The sequence below is a fragment of the Mastigoproctus giganteus genome, chromosome 3 (assembly GCF_048544385.1).
Source record: "Mastigoproctus giganteus isolate SK-2022 chromosome 3, ASM4854438v1, whole genome shotgun sequence".
Lineage (NCBI taxonomy): Eukaryota > Metazoa > Arthropoda > Arachnida > Uropygi > Thelyphonidae > Mastigoproctus > Mastigoproctus giganteus.
In genome coordinates, this window is record NC_143577.1 from 41,611,156 (window position 1) to 41,637,764 (window position 26,609).

Below are 26,609 nucleotides of genomic sequence, written 5' to 3' on the forward strand. Positions count from 1 at the left end.
TATTGCCTTAGTTGCTAATGCTCCTATAAACGAAATTACAACAAGGTTCATGACAAGGGTTGGATGAATCAGGATGGGATGAAGATCTGGTTTGAGAAAGTTTCGAGCAGGAGACCAGGTGGGCTCTTACGCAAACCTGCCCTACTGTTGCTTGAGCAGTTCAGGGCACACATTACAAAAAATACAAAGAAGATTGCTGCAGAGCAAAAAACAAAACTTGCCGTCATACCTGGATGCTTGACATCCCAGCTCCAACCACTTGATGTCAGCATTAACAAACCCTTCAAAGCTGCCATGAGAGACGAATGGAACTAATGGATGAAGTCTTCTGGGGACAATTTGACACCAGCAGGAAGAGTGAAGAAACCAACTGTAGGAGAAGTTTGTACCTGGATGAAAAGATCCTGGGATAATATCAAGATTGAGATCATTGTCAGGTCATTAAAGAAGTGTGGCATTTCAAATGCCATAGAGGGAACTGAGGACGAGGCAGTATATGAAGACAGTGATTCGTCATACACAGATGAGGACAAGCTAATGGATGGGAGTTTTGACAGTGATGATGAGTTGTATGAATTTTATGATGAATAAAACTTGAGTTCAATAACTTTATGTAATACTTTTTTTTTCAAATTTCGGGCCCCAAAATTACGGTGCGTCGTATACATGGGAGCGTCTTATACATGGGGAAATACGGTAAGCAGTGCAGAATTCGAATTTGGGGAGTACAATGTGTACAGAAAGGATAGACAGGACAGGAAGGGAGGAGGGGTTATGCTGTTAGTTAAGAAATACATAAAATCTAAGCAAGTGCATCCAATTGATGTTGGTGGACAATGCAATGTTGAGTCTGTTTGGTGTGACATAAGCAATGGGAAAGGAAAAATGAGAGTCGGTATGTGTTATAGGCCTAATGCATCTGATGAGTATAATGAGCAATTGTGCAGAGAAATAGAGTGGGCCAGTAAATCATAATATTTTATAATGGGGGATTTTAGCTTTCCAGATATTGACTGGAACTTGTGGATTGGTCACTCGCACACTAGCAAGACTTTTGTGGATTTATTGGATTACTGTTTTCTACAGCAACATGTTCAAGAGGTAACCAGAGGGAGAAATACTCTTGATATGATAGGCAACCAGAGGTAGAAATACTCTTGATATGATTATCAGTAGTGATTCTTCATGCATTAAGAATCTGCAGATAAGGGAACCACTGGGTGACAGTGATCGCAATGTACTGATGTGGGAATTACTTAAAGATGCAACTACCATCAAGGGTAAAGGGAAGAGTTTTTGTTTTTGTAAAGGTGACTACAGGGGTCTCAGAAAGTTTTTAAATTCTGTACAGTGGGATGAACTGATGATGTTACCAACATTGAATTCTAAATGGGAAGCCTTCAGTGACTTATTTTTGGAGGCTCCTGGCTTTTAATTCCAACTCAGAAATACTGTTCAAGGTTTAAGCCAAAATGGAGGTCAGATGAATTAAAGTGGCTCATGGCAGAAAAGAAAAATGTATGGAATGCATATAAAGTATCAGATGACACAGAAGCCTATGGCAGATATAAACTAGTATTTAATAAAATCACAAAAGAGGTTAGGCAGGTGAAGGAAGATTATGAGAAATCTTTGGCAAAGGATGCAAAGAAAAACAGCAAAGAGTTCTTTACTTATGTAAATTCTAGAAGGAAAGGGATGAATCAGATTGGATCATTTAACATAGATGGGTTGACTATTCATGATCATGCTAAGGTAGCTGATAAACTGACGAGTATTTTGCATCTACATTCACACATGAGGAATTATTCGATGAGGGGAGTACCAGAATTTTATTAAACTGTAACAGGGAGATAAGTGATTTTGTAATAACTGAGAGAAAATTGGAGGAGAAAATGATGTTAAACAAAAAAAAGGCACTTGGAGTGGACGTGATCTATCCAGTTATATTAAAGGAGGCTAGCAAAGGACGTAAGCGAACCCTTAGCCATAATTATGAGAGCTTCCTCGGAATCAGGAGAGGTCCCTGTGGACTGTAGGGGTGCAAATGTATCACCAATCCACAAAGGGGATTCAAAAGATGACACAAGTAACTATAGACCTGTTACTTTAACTTGTTACTTGTTCTGGGGAAAATAATGGAATCACTGATTAAAGAAGCATTGCCGCTGTAGCCCAGTGGTCAGGCACACGGGTGAATAAGTACACGTGCCTTGAGTGAACGGTGGTTCAAGCCCTTGATTGCTAAATACGATGCTGTTTCTTGTATTCTGTCTATCTTGTGAACTCCTCTGACCATTTGGTCATCCCAGATTATAAACAGAAAATTCATTATTTATTATTTTTATTATTGCAGGATAATCTAGACAAGACTGTAGTAATAGTTAAGACACAGCAATGGTTTTTTAAAGGGAGATCTTGTCTAACCAATTTGATTGGATACTATGATGTGGTCACAAAGGAACTGAATACCAAAAATAATTTTGATATTGTATACTTGGATTTCAGGAAAGCTTTTGATACTGTTGCACATGGAAGACTGCTGTACAAATTGGATAGGTATGTCAGTAAGGCTAAGTTGCTACAATGAATAAAGGGATGGTTGAATTTTTTTGTATATTTATCAATGATATTGATGAAGGTATAATATTGTTGTTTTGTATATTTATCAATGATATTGATGAAGGTATAACATTGTTGTTTTTTATATTTATCAATGGTATTGATGAAGGTATAACATTGTTGTTTTTTATATTTATCAATGATATTGATGAAGGTATAACATTGTTGTTTTTTATATTTATCAATGATATTGATGAAGGTATATCAGGTTTAATGTCCAAGGTTGCAGATGATACAAAGGTTGGCAGGGCTGTTAAAGACAGTATAGACAGTATGCTACTCCAACTGGATCTAGATAAGTTGGGCAAATGGGCTGAGAAGTGGCAAGTGACATTTAACATTGACAAATGCAAAGTACTCCATATGGGTAGCAATAACCAAAGAGATATGTACCAACTGTGTGTACTTCACTCACAGAAGTGGAAAGCGAAAAAGAACTGGGGGTAATTGTGCAGTCAAATATGAAGTTTGCTGAGTGGTGCAGATGGGCTGCCAGGGCAGGTCATGGATTCTTGTCAATGATATATAGGAATTTTGCTAGCAGGGACAGGGAGTTGACTATCCTGTTATACAAGGCAATGGTCAGGCCACACCTAGAGTACTGTGTACAGGTCTAGAGGCCTCATTTCAGGAAGGATTTAGAGTTGCTAGAATGAGTACAAAGAAGGGCAACAAGATTGGTGAGGGGAAACAAAGAGGTGCTCTTACCAAGAAAGGCTTAATTTCTTCAAATTGCAGCACCTGGAGTGTAGGCTTGGTTGGTTGGTTGAGTTTTATTGGCGCATCAGCAACTATGGCTATAATGCGCCAAAGGAGTGTAGGCATCTGCGAGGTTATCTGATTGAGGTGTATAAGGCCTTGAATGGGTTGAGCAATCTGAATGCTGATGGGATTCTTCCTCTTGTTTGTTTGTTATTTGGTTTTTAGAAGCATTAGCAACTAAGGCCATATTGCTCCAGGGATATGCGCTGGTCATTCCCTGACCTTTCCGCATCCTCCATATTTGGTGGTCACGGGCTCGAACCCCAGTCTAATCAAGAAGTGTGTGCTACACACTGCCGCTCCTGCCCACCTGGCTACGGAGGCGCCTTTCTTCCTCTTGCTCAGATTAAAAACTGAGGGAGCACAGTTTCAATTGAGGAAAGACAGTTGTAGAATAGATGTGTGGAAATTTGTCTTTAGTCAGTGGGTAGTTGATTGGTGGAACAGACTTCCATCTTGTGTTGTGGAAGTTGTTAGCCTAAATGAATTGAAGGCTGAGCTGGACAGGCATTTGGAACGAATGGAGGGGTGAAATTTAGGAGGGTTTTTTTTTTTGGCTGATGCTGCATAAGTTTGCTTTCCTTCATCGTATGCCTCTACTAATGCTAATGAAAGTTGAAATACTGCAAGTTTAATTTTGAATAAGGATTTATTCTGTCAAAATACAAAACATATTTTTAAAATTAAATATAATCACACCAAAAAAGTACTACTCAATGCTAAAAATTGAATTTGTAAGAAATAGTTAGGAGTTGTACAAATTGAAATGATCAACTTGTTCGTCCTCTAAATTTGTTAATTGTAATACTGCTGCTCTATTTTTCTCCTTTGGCCATTAACAAATGCAAAGTACTGCATAATGTGACTGGACGTTTGCAGTGAATATGCCGAGTAGCTCGTCAAGTGGAGGGTGCTTCAGAATAGGCACAGGAGCAACGTCCTTGATGTTGTTGTTATTTGTTTTCGGATATTCTTACTTGTGGCTCAAAACAGCATTATTTACTTGTAATTAAATTTTATATTATCATTTCCTCCATTTTCCTCTTGTCACGTGGTCACACCTAACAAAATTTCTGTTCAAACAAAAATATCTGAACTCCTGAAAACGTGATTTGGTCTTGAAGCCTGACGTGTTATCTTGTGAATACAGCCAATGACAACAGTGCATCTCCAAGCATTAAACTAAATGGGAAATATAGCTCCCCCACATTTGATGTTAGACATGTTTACATGTGAAGTACCATGAAGTGATAGTAGTGTGTTTCCACCCTTATACTTCTGTATTCAAATTGTGCATCTCCCTGATGTCTGAACAGCACCATTTTTAAGATAGCCTTACAATGTCCACCTATGATAACTTCACCAATACTTCAAATTCATCAAGTTTATTTTACTATACTCCTAGCATTAGTGTACAATGCATGAATATGTTTGCCTGTTTTTGTCCTTAGTAATCATAACACAGCCCATAAGTTTGCTTGTTCCATAGGAACGCCCAGCAGACCTTGCTGGGAACTCCCTTGCTTTCTAGGATACTGCATTCCCAATAGAACTTGACACATTATGGCCTCAGTTGCCAATGTGCAATCAACCAACCCACCCACCAAATCGAATCAGTGCACAGGAGCAACCCTACCCTAAAAAAAAAAAAAAGGTAAACTGCAGCCATTATCAACCCACTGCAGGATGGAAGCCTCCTCTTGTCTTTGCAAGTTTATATATCTGCTTTATTCCCCCTGTATTGTACACTTACGCAGGTCCTCATGGGCTTTATACTCTGCTTCGCTTACTGCTTTCTCCTTAGTCCTTGTATACCTAAATCCACTGCCTGCTTTGATCTGTCTTCTCTTCTCTTCTTGCTGATCCTCTTTCTTGCACCTCCACACTCCCAGTGAGCCTCAGTTTATCTTTGAGGTTATCATGTTCTGAAAAGTGAGTAAAATGTCTTCATGCAAGTTCTGAACAATCCAAACTTATTTTGTTATATTTGTGGAAGCTATGTAGTCCTCAAGCAAAGACAAACTATTACAGAATTTGTAAAATATGTGTACTGTGCTTATTTTGGAGTGAAACTCAGTGACCAAGATGACGGGCTCCACACAAAGTTTGCCAAACCTGTGTTAAAGCATTCAGATTATGGAAAAATGATAAAAAGGATATGCCATTTGCAATTCCCATGATTTGGTGAGCAAGGAGTAAGCATTGTGATGTCAAGGTCTGGCCAAAGAGGGGCAGTTTGTTGCCTGGATGAAAGAACATAGTTCATAAACCACTGGTAGACTCCAAAAACTGTCCTCCTTCCACCCTTGCACATCAAACTAAGTTTTATGAAAGAGTTTGTGAAAGCTTTACTTCAGGAAGGTCCCCACTTCAACTACCTTTGTACTAAATTGCAATCAACCACTCAGAGAAGCTAAAATAATGTATTTTTGTTGTATGTCATATTTGAAAACTGATAAGGGTCCAAGATTTTGAGGGAATATTAAATAAAAGTGAAAAACAGGCATAGATTGGCTTCAGTTCTGTTGTTGGGCACTTCTTAGGGAACAACAAGGATCCAGCCTACAAAAATATAGTTAAACAAATATGTTGGCGAACTTTAAGAAGGTGGACTGCAACATGAGTGTCAAGGTACATTTTTTTATGCTCCCACATTGACTACTTCCCAAAAAATCTAATATGTGTCAGAGAAGAACAAGGTGACAGGTTTCACCAGAACATTAAAGACATATAGATGAGGTACCAGGAGATGGAATGTCAACAAATAATGGCTGACTATTGCTGGATGCTGAAGAGAGAGACTGTAAAATAGAAGGATCTGCATGAAACTCAAAGAAATGAAAATTTGGCTATTGTAAATCAGTTTTAAAAATGAGGGGTGAGTATTTAGTGGACTTTTCACCACATTGCCTGTTTTAATAGTGTTTTCAACATGTATTTAAATATAAAAGTCTGGTAAAAGTAGCATTTTGTTATAATTTCAGTGCACAGATTTTGCCAAAATTAATAAAAACCTGTGAAAAATCAAATATTCTTTCATGATTTTTGAAGAAACCCGAAGTGACAGAAACAAACAGAAATCATTTTTTGAAATTAGCATTATAAAATGATTCAGAAACACACGGATGTCATCTCGGTGAAAACATCCATGAATTTTTTTCAAAATGCAGAGTAGTATAGTTAATTTTTAAGTTTTTCTATTTTTTGGTTAGTAAAATGCAAACAACATATTTTCCAGAGGACTAACTAATGGTGAGCTGGAATAATGGGTGAGTATTTACATTACAGAGGCTTAGAGGGGGAACAGGTATTCTGTGTGTTATCAGACACTCAGTCTAAAACACTAGTGGATCCAATATCTTTCTATTACAGAAGATTTAGGAGAAGTCCGGTTGGCCTGCCTCCCTAAAATCCACTCGTGCACACCTTCTCGATGGTAAGCCCTGTTACGTCACTTAGGTGGCAACGAACGTGTAGAGTGGTTCCCTTCAAGACACCTGATCAGCATGAAGAGGAAAAGACCAAACCCTCCAGCATATGACCACGACAAAACAAATGGCCCTCAGTCCCCAGCGGCTTTCACTCTCCCTCTTACGGCAGCGAGAGGATCAGAGTGGAAGCAGAGGGTGCTAAGAATCTCTGGGTATGATCAGGCTGTCATGCATGGAAACTGAACTTGGTCTGTTACAACGTAAGATCGCTCATCGGTGAAGACAGGATATTAGAGCTGGAAAAAGAATTAAAAAATGTGAATTGGAATATCATCGGTTTCGCCGAAACAAGAAGAAGAAATGAATCACTTATAAGTTTATCAAGTGGAAATCTGCTGTACACCAATGGAAACAGTGAAAGGAGTGAAGGTGGGGTTGGGTTTCTGGTCAATAAAGATTTAAAAAACAACATTTTGGAATACAAAAGTACATCACCAAGGGTGTCAAGAATAATACTCAAGATTTCTAAGAGGTACAAACTAAAGGTTATAATAATTTATGCACCAACATCGAGCCACGATGATGAAGAGGTTGAAGAAATGTACACCAAAATTGAGTCTTCTTGATGAGCAGAAAAGCCACTACACTATTATTATGAGGGGACTTCGATGCTAAGGTTGGAAAAAGACAAAACAGTGCAGAAAGGGGAACTATAGGAAATTTTGGAATTGGTGAAAGAAATGAAAGAGGTGAAAGACTTTGCAGAATCTCAAGGATTGTCAGTAATGAACACTTTTTTCAAGAAAAGGGTGAACAGAAGTGGACATGGAAGAGTTGTTATTATTTTTGTTATTTGGTTTTTAAGAGCATTAGCAAGTAAGGCCATATCACTCCGGGAATATGCGGTGATCATTCCCTTACCTTTCCGCATCCTTCATATATTTAGTGGTGATGGGCTCGAAGCCCGGTCTAATAAAGAAGCGTCTGCTACGCACTGCTGTTCCTTTCCACCTGGCTACGGAGACGCCTCATGGAAGAGTCCAAATGGATTAACAACTAATGAAATCGACTTCCTCCTCACTAACAGAAGATATATTGTGAATGATGTTACCATCATGAATAAGGTAAATGTTAGAAGTGATCACAGAATGGTAAGATGTACACTTGATATAGATGTAGGAAAAGAAAAGAAAAAACTGACTCGAGTAAATAATACAAAGGTCTTTGAGATAACAGAAGAGGAGAAAAAGCAGTACGTACTGGAACTTAAGAACAAGTTTGAGCTTCTGCAGATTGCTCAGGACCAAGATATTGACGAGGAATATTACAACTTTCTGAAAGCGATAAGCCCAAGAAACCTATAGGGAAAAAGAAATCCAAAGAAGAAAAAAGTAGTCAAGAAACACTTGTTATGATGAACTGAAGGCAACAAACGAAGAGCAAGTTAAACACTGACAAGGAGAAAATTGAGTATACTGAGTTATGCAAAGCCATTAGAAAGAGACTCAGAGAGAACATAAGAAGATTTAACACAAGAAAAGTAGAACAAGCATTAAGGGAAAACAAAGGACTTCCATCAGCAGCCATGAGCAATAATAGGGAAAGAAAAATGATACTGAAACTGAAGAATAGCGATGGTGTACTTATAAATAGCAGAGAAGGCATAATTCAAATAGCAGAAGACTACTATAGAGAATTATACAAGGAGCGATGGAATGATGCCAGCAGTGGGGAAGATGGATCGCAAATTAGCAACACATATGACATACCTGATATTCTTCCTGATGAGGTAGAACATGCACTGATGAAAATGAAGAATCAGAAAGCCCCAGGGAAAGATGAAGTTACTGTAGAGTTGTTAAATTGGGAGGCAGAGACATAACACAAAAACTGGCAAGGCTCTTCACAAAGTGCATTAGAAAAAGGTGTGATGCCTAAGCAGTGGAATAATGCAATCATAGTTTTGCTTTATAAGAAAGGTGATAAATCAGAAATTGGAAATTATAGACCAATTAGCTTGATATCCCACATCAACAAGTTGTTCACAAGGGTCATTACTAACAGATTAGAAAGAATACTTGATGAGAATCAACCGAAAGAGCAAGCTGGCTTTAGGACAAGATTCTCAAATATGGATCACTTTCACATAATATCACAGCTAATGGAGAAAGCAAATGAATACAAAACACCATTATGCATGGCATTTGTGGATTATGAAAAGGCATTTGACTCCATACAGCATAAGGCAATGTTTCGGGCACTCAAAAGACAAGGCATAGATACCCCCATATATTATGATTTTGAAGAAAATATATGAGAACGCTACCTCCTTTATTAGACTAGACAAAGCATTAACATTAGCATTAGTAGAGGCATTTGATGCAAGAAAGCAAGCTTATGCAGCATCAGCCAAAAAAAAAAAAAAAAAAAAAAAAACCCCACTTCCACTTCATCCCTCTGTTCATTTAAAATACCTGTCCAGCTGAGCCTTAAACTTATTTAGGCTATCAACCTCCACTACAAGGGATGGAAGTCTGTTCCACCAACCAACCACCCGCTGGCTAAAGGCAAATTTCCTCACGTCTATCCTACATCCGCCTTTCCTCCATTTGAATTTATGCCATCTCAGGTGATTATTCTGAGCAAGAGGAAGAATCCCATCAGCATTGAGCATGCTCAAACCTTTCAAGGCTTTATTTACCTCTATCAGATCACCTCGCTGGTGCCTAGTCTCCAGACACTGTAATTTGCAAAACTTAAGCCTTTCTTCATAAGAGCACCCCTTTGTTCCATTCACTAATCTTGTTGCCCTTCTCTGTACTCGTTCCAGCATCCCTACATCCTTCTTGAAATGAGGCCTCCAGACCTGTATAGAGTACTCTAGTTGTGGCCTGACCATTACCTTATACAAGGGAATAATCACCTCCTTATTCGGCGTCTCCATAGCCAGGTGGGAAGGAGCAGCAGTGCGTAGCACACACTTCTTGATTAGACCGGGGTTCAAGCCCGTCACCACCAAATACGAAGGATGCGGAAAGGTCAGGGAATGACCACCGCATATCCCGGAGCAATATGGCCTTAGTTGCTAATGCTCCTAAAAACCAAATAACAACAACAACAACAACCTCCTTATTCCTGCTAGAAAAATTCCTATATATCATTGACAATACACCATGAGCTACTCTTGCAGCCCGTCTGCACTGGTCAGAAAACTTCATATGTGCCTGCACAAACACTCCCAGGTCCCTTTCATTCTCTACCACTGTCAGTGTAGTACCACACAGTTGATATGTTGCTCTGGGGTTGCTGTTTCCCATATGTAGTACTTTACATTTGTCAAGGTTAAACTTAATTTGCCACCTCTCAGCCCATCTGCTCAACCTTTCCAGATCCTGTTGCAGTAGCATAGTGTCAGCAGTGTCCTTGACAACCCTGCCAACCTTCGTATCGTCTGCAAACTTGGACATTAAGCTTGATATACCATCATCAATATCATTTATAAACACAGAAAACAATAATGGACCCAATACTGAACCCTGAGGGATTCCACTAATAACATTAGTCCACGATGAGCAGTGTCCATTGATTACCACTCTCTGTCTTCTCCCCCTCAGCCACCCCTTTATCCACAGCAGCAATTTGCCTCCAATGTCACACTGCTCCAATTTGTGCAGCAGTCTTCCATGTGCAACAGGATCAAAAGCCTTTCTAAGATCCAAGTATATAATATCAAAGTTATTCCCTGCATCCAGTTCTTTTGTGACTGCATCATAGTATCCAATCAAATTGGTCAGGCAAGACTTCCCCTTAACAAAACCATGCTGTGTCTCAGCTATAACTGAAGTCTTGTCTAGATGATCCTGCAGTGCTTCTTTAACCAGTGCCCCCATTACTTTTCCGGGAACAGAAGTTAAACTAACAGGTCTATAATTACTTGTGTTGCACTTTGATCCTCCTTTGTGAATTGGGGTCACATTTGCACATCTCCAGTCCATGGGTACTTCCCCTGAGTCCAAGGAAGCTCTCATAATTATGGCTAAGGGTTTTCTTATTTCCTTTGCTGCCTCCTTTATTATAACTGGATAGATCCCATCCACTCCAGGTGCCTTTCTTGTTTTTATCTTCAACAATTTCTCCTCCACTTTACTCTCAGTTATTACAAGATTCTCTAGCTTACTGCCAGAGTTGAATACACCTCTGGCATTCCCCTCGCTGAATAAATCCTCATGTGTGAATGTCGATGCAAAATATTCATTTAGTTTGTTAGCTACCTGAGCAGGATCATCAAGAGTTGACCCATCGATATCAAGTGGACCAATCTAATTCATCCCCTTCCTTCTAGAGTTTACATAAGTAAAGAACTCTTTGCTGTTTTTCTTCGCATCCCTTGCCAAGGATTTCTCGTAATCTGCCTTCGCCTACCTAACCTCCTTTGTAACTTGGTTACAGATCAACTTGTATCTATCATAGGCTTCTGTGTCATGTGTTAATTTGTATGTATCCCATGCATTTTTCTTCTCTGCCATATGCCTCATTAGTTCATATGACATCCATTTAGGCCTAAACCTTGAACAATATTTCTTAGTTGGTATGTAAAGCCTAGTAGCTTCCAAGATAAGTTCTTTGAATGCTTCCCATTTTGAATTTGCTGTTGGTAACATCATCAGTTGATCCCACTGTATAGAATTTAAATACTGCCTCAGTCCATCGTAGTCGCCTTTACAAAAGCAACAACCCTTCCCTTTAACCCTAATGGTAGTTACCTCTTTGAGTAAATCCCACTTCAGCACACTGTGATCACTGCCACCTAGTAGTTCATTTACCTGCAGATTCTTAATGCATGAAGAATCACTACTGATAATCAGATCAAGAGTATTACTCCCTCTAATTGCCTCCCGAACATGCTGATGTAGAAAACAATCATCCAATAAATCCACAAAAGCCTTGCTAGTGTGTGAGTGACCAGCCCCCAAATTCCAGTCAATATCTGGGAAATTAAATCCCCCATTAGAAGACTCTCTGATTTACTGGCCCACTCTATTTCCCTGTACAGTTTCTCATTATACTCATCAGAGTCATTAGGCCTATAGCACACTCCTACTCTCAATTTTGATCTCCCAATGCTTATGTCACACCAAACTGACTCGACACTGCACTGTCCAGCGATGTCAACTGGCTTCACTTCCTTGGATTTTATGTATTTCTTAACTAATACCATAACCCCCCCTCCCTTCCTATCCTGTCTATCCTTTCTGTAGACATTGTACTCCCCAAATTCCAGTTCTGCATTCCTTATATCTGTGTGACACCACGTCTCTGAAATCCCCACAATATCTGCCTTTGATGTTTTGAGCAATACCTCAAATTCATCAAATTTATTTACTAAACTCCTAGCATTGGTGTACATGCAAGTATACTTGCACCTGTTCTTTTTCTTAGCTACCCTAACACAACCCATGTGTTTACTTGTACCCCCAATGATTCCCAGCAGTCTCTGAAATATCCTGCATCTTATTTTCCAGGCTGCGGCTCATTCCAATAGAAGCAGTGCAAGAATCAATTTCACCTCTGCCAGTGGCTACTGTTAATCTATTAGTCCTTGTATACCCCTAATCTAGCAGTTTTCTGACCCACCTAACACTGCCTCGATAGCATCAGCAAATATTCTTGCACCCTTTCTATTTAAGTGTATCCCATCCCTGTAGAAGCAGTCTCTCCTGTTAACAAGTACAGACCAGGCTGAAAAAAATTCTACCCCTTGAGCCTTGCACAATCTTTCCCGGGCCGAATTGATCAACAGGGCTCTCATCATATACTCCCTCCTATCGTGTCTGGACAGAATTGCAGACACTTTCAAATTCAATAAAGACAGTAGGAAATTTAAAATCGAGAAAGGAGTTCGATAAGGAGACACAATATCGCCGAGGCTGTTTACTGCTGCCCTTGAGGAAGCTTTCAGAAGATTAGACTGGTCGCAGAAATGAGTCAATTTAAATGGAGAGTACTAAAGCATTTACGATTTGCAGATGACATTGTGGTCATAAATCAGGATCCCAAAGAATTAGAGGAAAATCTTAATCAGTTATGCAGAGTTAGTAAGGATTTTGGACTAAAGATGAATATGGCCAAAACAAAAGTAATGATGAACAAGTATGCTGCAGAAAGGGACATAATGATTGAAGGAGCAGTAATTGAAAAGGTGGAGTCATCTAATTATCTGGGACAAGTTATTAGCTGTAATAATGATAAATGGCTGGAAGTCAAGAGAAGAATAAATTTTGGATAGATAGCATTCAGGAAATATAGTCACATACTGAAGAGCAATATCCCAGTTTGTCTGAAACGTAAAATAATGAACCAATGTATACTCCCCACCATGACTTATGGAAGTGAAACTTGGGCACTCACCAAAAGAATGGAAGAGAAGCTGAGAACTACACAGTGAAGAATGGAACGAATTATATTGGGAATCAGAATGTTAGATAAGAAGAGAAACACTTGGGTTAGGCAGCAAACTCAAGTAAAGGACATTCTTATTAAAACTAAAGAACTAAAATGGTCCTGGGCAGGACACATAGCTTGAAGACATGATGACAGATGGACTAAGAAAATAACAAAATGATACCGAACAGAAGCTAGGAAAAAACCTGGAAGATTACAGCGGAGATGGATAGATGAAATTCATGAGTTTGTGGGTAGTAAATGGATGGCCATTGCACAAAACAGAAGGAACTGGAAAGTTGCTGGAAGCCTTCATCCTGCAGTGGATTGAAAATGGCTGAATGATGATGATTTACATTAGAAAAATAAAAGATATATAGATTGCAATAATGCAAATCAATCAGAAAGCAGTGCCTCCTTATTTTTATTTCATATGAAAATTACAGTACCTGCAGTCCCCATATCAATGAAAATACAGTTAGTTTTGTAATTCAAAAATTGCTTCTGATATTGGTTAAGCAGATATAATTTATTAAAATAAATGTACAGATGAAATAAAACATGATAATATAAAAGAAAATAAAGCACAATAAAAATACAGCAGTAATGTAAAATATAGATAACATCTCCCACAACTAAGCACCAGTTATGTAATTCATGAACCTAAAAACTTCCTAAACTGACAGAGGCATAAGGATGTAGAGTGGCCATGCATACAAACCAAAATACAGAAAATTAGAATCGGGGGGGGAAGGAAATACAGAAGGTAAAAAAACATTAAAATGGTGAGGAGTAAGGCTAGTGTTGACACGGGGAATTTTGGCACAAGAATTATAATGACCATATTGCATCTATCATATAGTATTGTTCATATAAATTTCAAGAAAAACACTGACAAAAAAGAGAAAACTTTTCCTCTTCAGACAGGTGAAGAATTCAATGAAGGTTTGCTACATTTCTAAGGAATATGCGTCTGTATTTCTGCAAATTTTGGAGATGTAAATATGTATCTTATTTTTCATGCTGATAACAAGAGCAAAAAAGTAAAATATGTTACTGTAAAACAGTACAACGTTAAGTACAATTGTGCACACTGTGCCAAGGACCACATCTTCACTTTCTTACCACCAAAAACCCATAAGGATAGTTGCATATTAATTTTAATAAGCTTATTATTATTATTATTATGATCTTGCAATATATATTTTGCTATTAGAAGGAGCAGGCGTTCTGTACGATGGCCTTGTAGTCTTGAGCAGGGAACTTCATTTTGATCATGTCTGAATTTATTAGTTGTTTTTCTGTGTGATCTACACATTCATTTCCTAGTTTTCCAGATCAATAATAAATAGTATAGTAAATTGTTTGTCTTGCAGCCAGAATCAATTTAATCAATCTACTAAAGCATTAAGCACATCAATCAAGTCTCCTCTAGCTTTCAAGTACTGCAATTCCAACAGATCCACATCCTTTTTAAATAAGGCTGTGTTGGTTTAGAAATTAAGTTTTCAAGCATTAGATGAATGGCAAACACCCTTGCCAAGAAACTGTAAACTCTGTAGGTAAGAGGGCTGAAAAAGTGCAAGCAGGCAAGATTACAGCAGTACTTACTGCTAAGTTCAACTTCAAGTTATCAATGCATATTGAGCATAACTTTGGATTTAAGCAGCATAAAGTCATCATATATTTAGCTTTAGAATTAATTAAGAAATTCAAAAATAATTATCACATTTCACCAAATTTGTAAATGGTAGAGGTCAGAAGGGTGAAAAGACATGCATTTGTTTATGAGTATGTTGTACCACATGAATTAAAAGAGAACAAGAACATGAATTAAAGAGAACATGAATGAATCTGTGGTGATCTTGTTGCAGAGAATGATGATAACCCCACAGTAGTGAGCAGAATTGTGTGCAGAGATGAAAACTGGGTTTCTGTAAAATCTCCAGAGCAAACCGTGTCTGTTTTTAAGTACAAAATGCAATTAAAAATGGACTCAAGTGATTAATTGTTCTTTTAATTCATTCTTTAAACTGATCTTAGGTCTTATCATGCAGCTTTCATTCCATATTGAATGGATACACTGCCTAATTGCATATGATGTAATTTAGATAGAATTTACATATAGAAGAAAATCAACTGAAACATTTAATTTTGGATCTAATATTTCTTTGAGGAAATCATGAAATAATATACTACAGCTGGAAATATGTATATACTTTAAATTTGTTATTTTATGTTAACCATATCTTAATCATATGTTAATAAACAAATAATCAATACCCACTTGAATATTTGGATATTCTTCGACTGATACAGACTCATTATTTCTGAACCATGATATTGAAGGAGGAGGCACACCATCAGCTAGACATTCTAAAGTAAATGATTGGTGTTCAATTACTCGAAGGTCATTTTTGGTGCCATGCGGATTACGAATTACTGGAGGAACTGAAATAAGTATATAATGATGATTACACATGTACTAGTGAAATCCACACCCTATTAATGTACATGTTTATTTGGAACAAAAAAGGATAAACAAATGGTTTAAAATACTGTTTTTAAAAATTAATGTTGCCTACAAATACAGTGGATTCCGGTTATTTGGGCCACCAGTTAATCGGGACAGCTGTTTATTTTGGGCAAATCTTAAAGAACAGAACCCAATTGAGAAAATAGCCAGGGTTTACTTCGCTTAATTCGGACAACATGCTGTTTAATCGGGGAGGAGATCGCAGCACTGGAGATTACCCTACGATTGTCTCCAACCGTACACATGGTTCGGTCAGATTTCTGGAGGTCACAACCATAAAACAATTAGCAATCACCTGTTTATTGGGCTTTTCTGTTAGTGCAATCTATCATAAATGGATAGTAAAGTCGATCTTATTGAATTTTTGATAATACCGACAGCTGGAATTCTCTGGGTTATTATTGTGAAATGTGTTCACACTTCCATGAAATCTTCAATCATATAACAAAATAAATTTTCAGAATCTTCTCTTCACTCCTATTTTTAGAGCTTCGTAACTCATTACTCCGTTCGCACTTGCGCGTTTCATGTTACTTGAAATTTGTGTGTGCTGTGTTCTTTGTTATTGATTGCTTATCTTTTTACTGTTTTAAATTTTAACCCCCACCCACAAATGTCAGTGAACAGAAATGTCAACTAGTTTGTATGTACATATTACAGTACATATTAATTATATTGATTATCACGTATATTCTTCTGATTTTCATGTATCATTTAATTTTAAATTGGTAAGGTAATAAAAGGTAAATTTGTGCTTAATATATCTTTACTTTTATAGCCTGTGGATAAATTTCCTCCTATTTTTGCTAATTAGAATCGGCGTTTAAGAGAATTAAAATTCAATTCACAAACGTGATCACAATGACGGCGCTTACTACACATCGTATAGTGAACGGTACTTTACTATGGTGAGTCCGTCGTAACGTGATTTGATTGTACAGTGAATCAAATGTAAAGCGGGGATCCATTGTATTTTTAACTATTTACGTGAAACTTTGGATAATTGGGGCAGCCGCTTAATCGGGCCAAAATGCACTAGTCCTGATGTGTCACAAATAACTGGAATAGACTGTATATAATAATACAGTTATTAAAACTAAATAAATTTTAAATGTAGATTTGCTTTTATTGAAAATATTAATTTTATTCAGATTTAACACCTCCCCTTGGACTCAGGGGAGATACCCATAGACTGGAGATGTGCAAATGTGACTCCAATTCACAAAGGAGGATCTAAGGCTGACACAAGTAATTATAGACCTGTGAGTTTAGCTTCTATTCCAGGAAAATTAATGGAGGCACTGGTTAAAGCACTACAGGATCATCTAGACAAGACTTCAGTTATAGCTCGGACACAGCATGGTTCTGTTAAGGGGAAGTCTTGCCTGACCAATTTGATTAGATACTATGATGCAGTTACAAAAGAGCTGGATGCAGGGAATAACTTTGATATTATATACTTGGATCTTAGAAAGGCTTTTGATACTGTTGCACATGGAAGACTGCTGCACAAATTGGAGCAGTGTGGCATTGGAGGCAAATCGCTGCTATGGATAAAGGGGTGGGTGAGGGGGAGAAAACAGAGAGTGGTAATCAATGGACACTGCTCATCATGGACTAATGTTATTAGTGAAGTCCCTCAGGGTTCAGTGTTGGTCCATTATTGTTTTCTGTATTTATAAATAATATTGATGATGGTATAACAAGCTTAATATCCAAGTTTGCAGATGATACAAAGGTTGGCAGGGTTGTTAAGGACACTACTGATGCTATGCTGCTGCAACAGGATCTGGAAAGGTTGAGCAGATGGGCTGAGAGGGGGCAAATGAAGTTTTACATTGACAAATGTAAAGTACTACATATGGGAAACAGCAACTCTAGAGCAACATATCAACTCTGTGGTACTACACTGACAGTGGTAGAGAATGAAAAGGACCTGGGGGTATTTTTGCAGGCAGATATGAAGTTCTCTGAGCAGTGCAGATGGGCTGTAAGAGTAGCTCATGGTGTATTGTCAATGATATATAGGAATTTTTCTAGCAGGGATAAGGAGGTGATTATTCCCTTGTATAAGGCAATGGTTAGGCCACACCTTGAGTACTGTATACAAGTCTGGAGACTTCATTTCAAGAAGGGTGTAGAGCTGCTGGGACGAGTACAGAGAAGGGTAACAAGATTAGCGAATGGAACAAAGGGTTGCTCTTATGAAGAAAGGCTTAAGTTTTGCAAATTACAGTGTCTGGAGACTAGGCACCGGCGAGGTGATCTGATAGAGGTGTATAAAGCCTTGAATGGTTTGAGCATGCTCAATGCTGATGGGATTCTTCATTTTGCTCAGAATAATCACCTGAGAGGGCATAAATTCAAATTGAGGAAAGACAGATGTAGGATAGATGTGCGGAAATTTGCCTTTAGCCAGCGGGTAGTTGGTTGTTGGAACAGACTTCCATCCCTTGTTGTGGAAGTTGATAGCCTAAATAAATTTTAGGCTCAGCTGGACAGGTATTTCGAACGAATGGAGGGGTGAATTGGAAGTTTTTCTGGGTTTTTTTTCGCTGATGCTGCATAAGTTTGCTTTCTTGCATCATATGCCTCTACTAATGCTAATGCTAACAATTTTAGTTATTTAAATTTATCTCTTTTAATGGCAATGCCAAACGTTAAATATCATTAAAACATACACTCAATTCTCTTACAATCTGAATTAATAAGATGGCCATTTTAAATTGTTTAAATTTTACTGTATTATGTGCATATTATTAATATGTATTGTATTGTATTGAAAATGTATTGTGTTCATATTATCAATATATTATCATGTTTGTTGGCATTACAAAATGTTCATCTTATTTTCTCAGCAATTAATTTAATCACTTAGTTCAGTGCAAGTATGATATTTTTAAATTCACTTTTCAAATTATTTCTAATTTTTATTTACTTAATTCCATTTTTTAAAAATAATTATTTTTCAATTATTAAGATTTTTAATTTTGATTTTTATTTATTTTTTTAACTACATGTCTAAGAATATTATTTGCATGGGAATTTTAGTTTAAACTTTGTGTGTGGTCCTATCTTATAGTTTTAGTCATTCTATCTAAAAAGAACACTTCATATTAAAAATAATGGTGAGTTCCTACATGTGTGTTGTATGCATTAAATTAACACAGTACTAAAATGTATTTTCTATAAAATTTGCAAGCTGAAATCCTAATTTTCCTAGGCGCCTAGGTAGCCAGGTGGGAAGGAGCAGCAGTGTTAGCACACGCTTCTTGATTAGACCGGGGTTCGAGCCCATTACCACCAAATACGGAGGATGCAGAAAAGTCAAGGAATGACCACTGCATATTCCCGGAGCAATATGGCCTTAGTTGCTAATGCTCCTAAAAACCAAATAACAAATAATAACCTAATTTTCCCCTTTATTTGTAGGCTCTTAATTCCACCATTTGTGGATTTGCAGTTTGCAGACATTCCTGTGAGATGACTGTAATCTCCTGACATCCTTGTCACGAGATTGTATACCTGATGTCTTTGTGATAAGGATGTCAGGAGGTAGGACGACCTCATATTTGTGACTGTGTTAGCTACACTAAACCAGCATGGGAATCATCAAAAAATCCTCTTCAGCTATCATTCCTTCGTCATCCCTTTGAACTAGCTAATACAATAATACAAATAATTTGGGTGTGAAAAGAATTTTGACTTTTGGCAGGGTTTAGATTCCACTGAAATGTTATATCCTTTGTTTCTTTAATTCAAAGGACCTTGCATTTTTTAATGAGATGGGGGTCCTAGCTGATGAACTTTATATATTTATTATTATTATTATTAGCCGTATGGTGCAAGGAAGCGAAAAAAATTTCTGAGTTTACCCTGAGGGAGAGAGAGAGAGAAGTAGAAGGGAATCAGAAAGAGAAGAATGATGATATCTAGCTCAGGACCTGGGTGTGCCAAGCCCATACTCACCAATTGTGAGCTCCTGTGGTTATATTTAATGAATTCTTTTTGGCTGGGATCTAGTTTTATTAAGATGGCTTTGTCCACTTCTACCTAATATTGTGGAAACCGGTAGGTCGAATAAACTTTAAATTGGTACATTATACGTTTTGCTTGCTTGCATTGCATTGCATTGCCAATACCAGTATTAATTGCATAATGGTATTTCTAGAAATAACAGATTGAACATAGGCCTAAGTTCTTCTCAATTATATATATATAAAATAATAAGAGTTTAACCTCGATATAGTATGTAGAACACTTCCATATATTACTCTCCAGAAATTAAAATGAAAAAATCTAAAAACTTACATTAGAGTAACAAATAATTAAAAAATAATTAAAAATCAATTTAACCCAATAAAACTCAATTTAACACAGTTAAAAATCAATTTAATGCAATTAAAAATAAGAAAATTAATTAAAGGAATTTTAACGAAAAAATTGCAAAATGATATATATATATTTGTTTTTGATATGGAGATTTGATGGCGCATAAGCTAGATAGATATATATATAGATATATGCAATTATAATGTAGAGTATATATACAGTACAGATAACCAAATATTCAATATAAACCATATGCTTAAAATATGACTAAATATCATACCTTATTTGTGTCAAAATGCTGTGTTAAAACTGTCCAATATATTTTATAATATTCTGAGAATTTATTAATATAAACTAATAAGAAAAAGTGTCTGTTACTAACCTAAAACGTGTAGTTTGGTTTCATGCTCAACTTCTCCTGCAAGATTACTTGCAATGCATTTGTACAATCCAGCATCAGAAGATTGGGCACGCATTATTTTTAAAAAGAGATTATTTGATGTTGCATCTATGTGAGGTGGTAAATCCTGCATTATAAGATATTTGCCATCTTTGAACCAAGAAATTATTAGCTTGCTTATCGTTTCTTCAATAGGACATGGGATCATTATAGTATCTCCTTCTTTTACATAGAGTTCAGCAAAAGAATTCAGTTGATCTATCTGTGGTGGTGCTAAAGAAAATTCAAAATATGCAGAAAGAACAGTGAGAAAAAAGTGAACTATTAAATGGCGGTAAACACATATGCATTAAATCTGATCTCACATTAAATAAAACGGTTACATATAGTAACTTGCAGTTCAGATTTTTATCTATATATATAAAATCCCTGCACCTCCTATTATAGTTTGGTGTGAACAGTTTTCTTAAAAATTGCAATACTTTTTGTAGTAATTTTTTACAAGCAATTTTTTCTTTTTTAATCAAAAAAATTAAATATCTAAAAATGTGTTATTTACATGTTTTATTTTCAAAATGTAACAAAAAAAAATTTAATTCTGTTTTAAAAAAATGTTCTAGACAGAGTGCAAAACTGAGTCTATTAGTCTTCCATTTTCAGTTTAAAAGCCTGTTAAAGCACGTGAAATTTGAAACATCTGATATCTGTGTATGTGTATATATATATCTGCTTATTATGTGTACAAATATTTTTAAAAAAATTTAAAAATATATATGCAAAAAAAAAAAATATATATATATATATATATGTATAAAGTAGTAGACAAAATGAGAATTCTAGAACAAATTTACACTTTTAAAAATGAAAAAAAAAAACCAAAAAATATTTACTTTTTTTAACAAAATAAGTTTGATTTATTTAAGTTTAAGTGACTATAAAATCATCATTATAATTAAAAATAGTATACTTATCAATTAATATTTAACTATTTCACGAAATCAATCATATGAACTGATTTATTTTTTCCAACACCTTTTATACCTTTAGAAATTAATTTAATTTTTTTATTATTTATTAAGTGAAGAAATATTTTCCTTGGTTATTTGTTTTGTAAATCTGTCTAGTAGAAATATTTTAAAAGTATTTTTATGGTCATCAGAAAAAGTAACAGTTATTTTGTCTCCGAATAAGGTTTTTTCTTTTTAAAATTTTTTGGATACAGCGATGCGGTCAAAAAAGGAACTGGGCAGCTGGATATAAAAAAATTATTTTGACTTTATATACTTGGATTTCAAGAAAGCTTTTAATACCATTTCACATAAAAGACTGCTGTTCAAATTGGCTAGTATGGCATTAAAGACAAGTTGCTGCTATGGATAAAAGGATGGTTGAGTGGAAGAAGACAGAGAGAGTAATCAATAGACACTGCTCTTTGCGGACTAATGTTATTAGTGGATTTCTCTGAGGTTCAGTGTTGGGCCTATTGCTGTTTTCTATATTTATCAATGATATTAATGAAGGCATATAAGGCTTAATGTCCAAGTTTGCAGATGATAAGGTTGGTAGGGTGGTTAATGGCAGTAATGACTGTATGCTACTGCACCAGGATCTAGAAAAGTTGGGCAGAAGGGCTGAGAGGTGACAACTGAAGTTTAGCATTGACAAATGCAAAGTACTACATTCAGGATAGTGGAGAATAACTTGATACGGAAGTTATAAGACAAAACTCGGAGATAACACTCGATATTGAAAAAAAAAAATATATATATATATAGATATAGTATTAAAACTGCATTGGGATATAAGTTTAGGGTTATAATTCTGTACTGAAATTGAAATTTTATTGAAATTGAATCAAAATCATTACTCAGACCAGAGCAGCAAAGCAAAAGGCTCAAGCTAATGGGAGTGCTGTGGCTCAGGGGAGAACTGAAGGGGACAGTTGCCCTCTGAATCACAGCCTTTTAAAATGCACTGCTTGCTTGATGTTTGTGGAGAAATCAAGTATGGGACATGATATTGCCAAGGCGAATGTCTTTGTGTGTGCACAATGTAAGCAGTGTGAGGAAATCAGGTGACAACTCAGCATTGTTATGGGCCTATATGAGAGCTTGAAGGACAGGGTGGATGCCTCGAAGGATCTAAATTGAGGGGCCCGTCAAGCTCACAGCTGCCCACATAATCACCAGAGCTTGAACTTGAACATCACACAATGCAGCAGCAAATCACAAGGCAGAATGCGCTGTCCCAAAGAAACTAGTTGTTGGTGACTCTATTGTCAGGGAAATGGGGAACATGGTGTGTAAAAGGATAGGTGGAACAGGACCAGGGTATGTCTGCCAGGGGCAAAGGTTGATGACATTGTAGAGCAGATATCTTTTAAGACATTGTAGAGCAGATATCATCTTTTAAGACACTGTAGAGCAGATATCATCTTTTAAGACACTGTAGAGCAGATATCATCTTGCACATATCATCTTTTAAGTATCGTTAGTGCCAAAGTGTACAACATGTTGTACACGTTGGCACTAATGATATTAAGAGTAGGAGACCGGTGGAATTACTTAACAAGTACAGGTCACTGTTGAAAAAAAGCTATGAATTAGGGTTGAATTTGAAAGTGTCTGCAATTCTGCCCAGACACGATAGTAAGGAGTATATAACGACAGCCTTGTTGATCAATTCGGCCCTGGAAAGACTGTGCAAGGCTCAAGGAGTAGAATTTTTTTCAGCCTGGTCTGTACTTGTTAACAGAAGGGACTGCTTCTACGGGGATGGGACACACTTAAATCGAAAGGGTGCAACAATATTTGGTGATGCTATCAAGGCAGTGTTAGGTGGATCGGAAAACTGCTAGCTTGGGGGAATACAAGGACTAATAGATTAACAGTAGCCACTGGCAGAAGAGAAAGTGATTCTTGCAATGCTTCAATTGGAATGAGCAGAAGCCTGGAAAACAAGATGCAGGATATTTCAGAGACTGCTAGGAGTCATTGCAGTACAAGTAAACACGTGGGTTGTGTTAGGGTAGCTAAGAATAGGAACAGGTGCATGTATACTTGCGGGCACCTCCGTAGCTAGGTGGGAAGGAGCAGCAATGCATAGCACACGCTTTTTGATTAGACCAAGGTTCGAGCCCGTCACCACCAACTACAGAGGATGCAGAAAGGTCAGGGAATGACCACCGCATATTCCTGGAGCAATATGTCCTTAGTTGCTAATGCTTCTAAAAACAAAATAACAACAACAACAACATGTATACTTGCGTATACACCAATGCTAGGATGTTGGTAAATAAATTTGATGAATTTGAGGTGTTGATCAAAACATCAAAGGCAGGTACTGTTGGGATATCAGAGACGTGGCCTCATACAGATATAAGGAATGCAGAACTGGAACCTTATATCTGTTTTTGACTTGATTACAGACTAGCCTATATCTGCCATAGGCTTCTGTGTCGCCTGATAATTTATATGCATCCCATGCATTTTTCTTCTCTGTCACGAGTCTCATTAGTTCATTTGATAACCATTTAGGCCTAAACCTTGAACAATATTTCTTAATAGGTATGAAACTTTTAGTAGCTTCCACGATTAATTCCTTGAATGCTTCCCACTCAGAATTTGCTGTTGGTAACATCATCAGTTGATCCCACTATACAGAATTTAAAAACTGTCTGGGACCACTGTACTCACTTTTACGGAAGCAAAAACCCTTTCCTTTACCCCTGATGGTAATTATATCTTTAAGTAAATCCCACATCAGTACACTGTGATCACTGCTACCTAGTGGTTCCTTTATCTGCAAATTCTTAATACACGAATGATCATTGCTGATAACCAGATCAAGAGTATTACCCTCTCTGGTTGCTTCTCGAACATACTGCTGCAGAAAACAATCATCCAATAAATCCACAAAAGTCTTACTAGTGTGCGAGTGACCAATCCACAAGTTCCAGCCAATATCTGGGAAGTTAAAATCCCCCATTATAAGACATTCTTATTTACTAGCCCACTCTATTTCTCTGTACAATTGTTCATTGTACTCATTTGAGTCATTAGGCCTATAACACACTCCTATTCTTATTTTTGCTTTCTCAGTGCTTATGTAACACCAAACTGACTCAACGGTGCACTGTTCATCTATATCAACTGAATGCACTTCTTTTGATTTTATGTTTTTCTTAATTAACAGCATACCTCCTCCCTTCCTATCCTGTCTATCCTTTCTGTACACATTGTACTCCCCAAATTCCAATTCTGCATTCCTAATATCTGTGTGACACCCCGTCTCTGATATGCCAACAATATCTGCCTTTGATGTCTTGACCAACACTTCAAATTCATCAAATTTATTTACTATACTTCTAGAATTGGTAACATGTAAGTAATTTGCATGTATACCAATGACGTGTACAGAGAAGGGCAACAAGATTGGTGACGGGAATGAAGTCATCCTCTTACCTTTACGGAAATTTGCCTTTAGCCAGCGGGTGGTTAATTGCTGGAACAATCTTCTATCTGTCATTGTGAAAGTTGATAGCTTAAATAAATTTAAGGAGGAACTGGACAAACATTTAGAGGGAATGGTTGTGTAATTTTTTTTTTGGCTGATGCTGCATAAGCTCATACACTTGCTTTCTTGCATCACATGCCACTACTACTACTACTACTACATAGTAGAAAGTCATAAGTAGATTCAGCTTCTATAGACAGGTTGTACAAATATGCTTAATATGCTCTAAAAAACTTAGTTTTTTATCCAGAATTAGTCCAAGAAATATAACACTCTTAAAAAGTAAAAAGGAATTGGATGAGGGTCAATTTGTTACAACCATTTTTGCCATAAATTCTGGGTATGGCAAAAATGAATTGCTGTTGTGTTTCGCTTTTGAAAGTCTATACCCATTATTTTTTGCCCACTGAACAAGCTTGTTAACGGTGCCTTGAAACTGTCTTTCAACTGGATGCATGGTTTGAGAGTGACATGAGATTGCCAGATCATCAGCATACGGATATGTTTCAACTATGCCAGAAATACATTTGGTAACTGAACTGATCCTGATGGAGAACAGTGTGCACTAAGCACAGAACCCCAGGGTCCTCCTTCTTGCACAAATGATTGGGAGATAGCAGAATGAAAATGTACCCGAATAGATATATTGCTTAAAAAGTTTTCGATAAATTTTGAAAGATGATCTCAAAGACCAGATTCATAGAGATCGTGAAGAAGCCCATATCGCCAGGGTGTGTCGAAAGCTTTTTCAATGTCAACATATCGTCACTAAGTGTTTGTTCCTAAGAAATACATTTCAAATGTTTCCTTTGGCTTTGACAATGAGGTCGAGTGTTAATCTAGTTAATCAACTAGTTAAAGCAATTGGCCGGTAATTTTCTGGATCATTCTGATCCAGAAAATTACCGGTTTTGGGAAAGCTAATATAATATTAGGACAGTAATCCTCAATAAAGATTTATATTATACAGTTTTAGAAGAGTAGACTAGAACTCTTCACTCAAATGATATATCATGGCATAATAAACTCCATCAGAGCCAACAGCACTATTCGTTGATTTTGCAGGTGCAATGTGCAACTCTGTCTTGGTAAAAGGTATATTATATGGAAGCTGATACGTAGTTTTGAAATTCAGACTATATTTTTCTGCCTGTACTTTATGTGACTGAAAGGTTGGCTCATATGCGGTTACAGCTGAGAGTGTTTCAAACATTTCACCTAAAGAATTCACAACTTTGAGAGGATTAGACTGTTTTTATTTCAGATTGAAGAGGAGAGTTAGTCGAAAGTGTGCATATTACTGGAAAGTGGTCACTGTTATGACAATTGTCAGTAATGGTTCAATTGATAAGTGGAAACATGTTTGGAGAGCACATTGTAAGGTCAATTTCAGAAGTTGGCCTTGAGGAGAAATGCACATATGTGTGACTGCCATTTAATAATGTTAAATTGTGCCTTTCAAGAAATTTTTCAATTAATTTACCTCTCTTATCAAGATGAAAGGAACCTCATTGGGAGTGAAGCACATTCTAATTACCCAAGATACAAAAATGGTTGGTAGCTGAGTGAC

General features: G+C 36.9%; 1 protein-coding gene across 1 annotated transcript in view; it reads right to left on the reverse strand.

Moving 5' to 3' along the window:
* Positions 1 to 26,609, reverse strand: part of LOC150087903 (hemicentin-1-like) — a 1,496,027-nt gene that overhangs the window by 658,027 nt on the left and 811,391 nt on the right. The window contains exons 42-43 of the mRNA XM_090369959.1: positions 20,507 to 20,797; positions 15,544 to 15,707 (exon numbers count right to left, since the gene is read on the reverse strand). Coding sequence (XP_090226085.1) covers positions 15,544 to 15,707; positions 20,507 to 20,797 — 455 coding nt within the window. The remainder of the gene's footprint in view (positions 1 to 15,543; positions 15,708 to 20,506; positions 20,798 to 26,609) is intronic.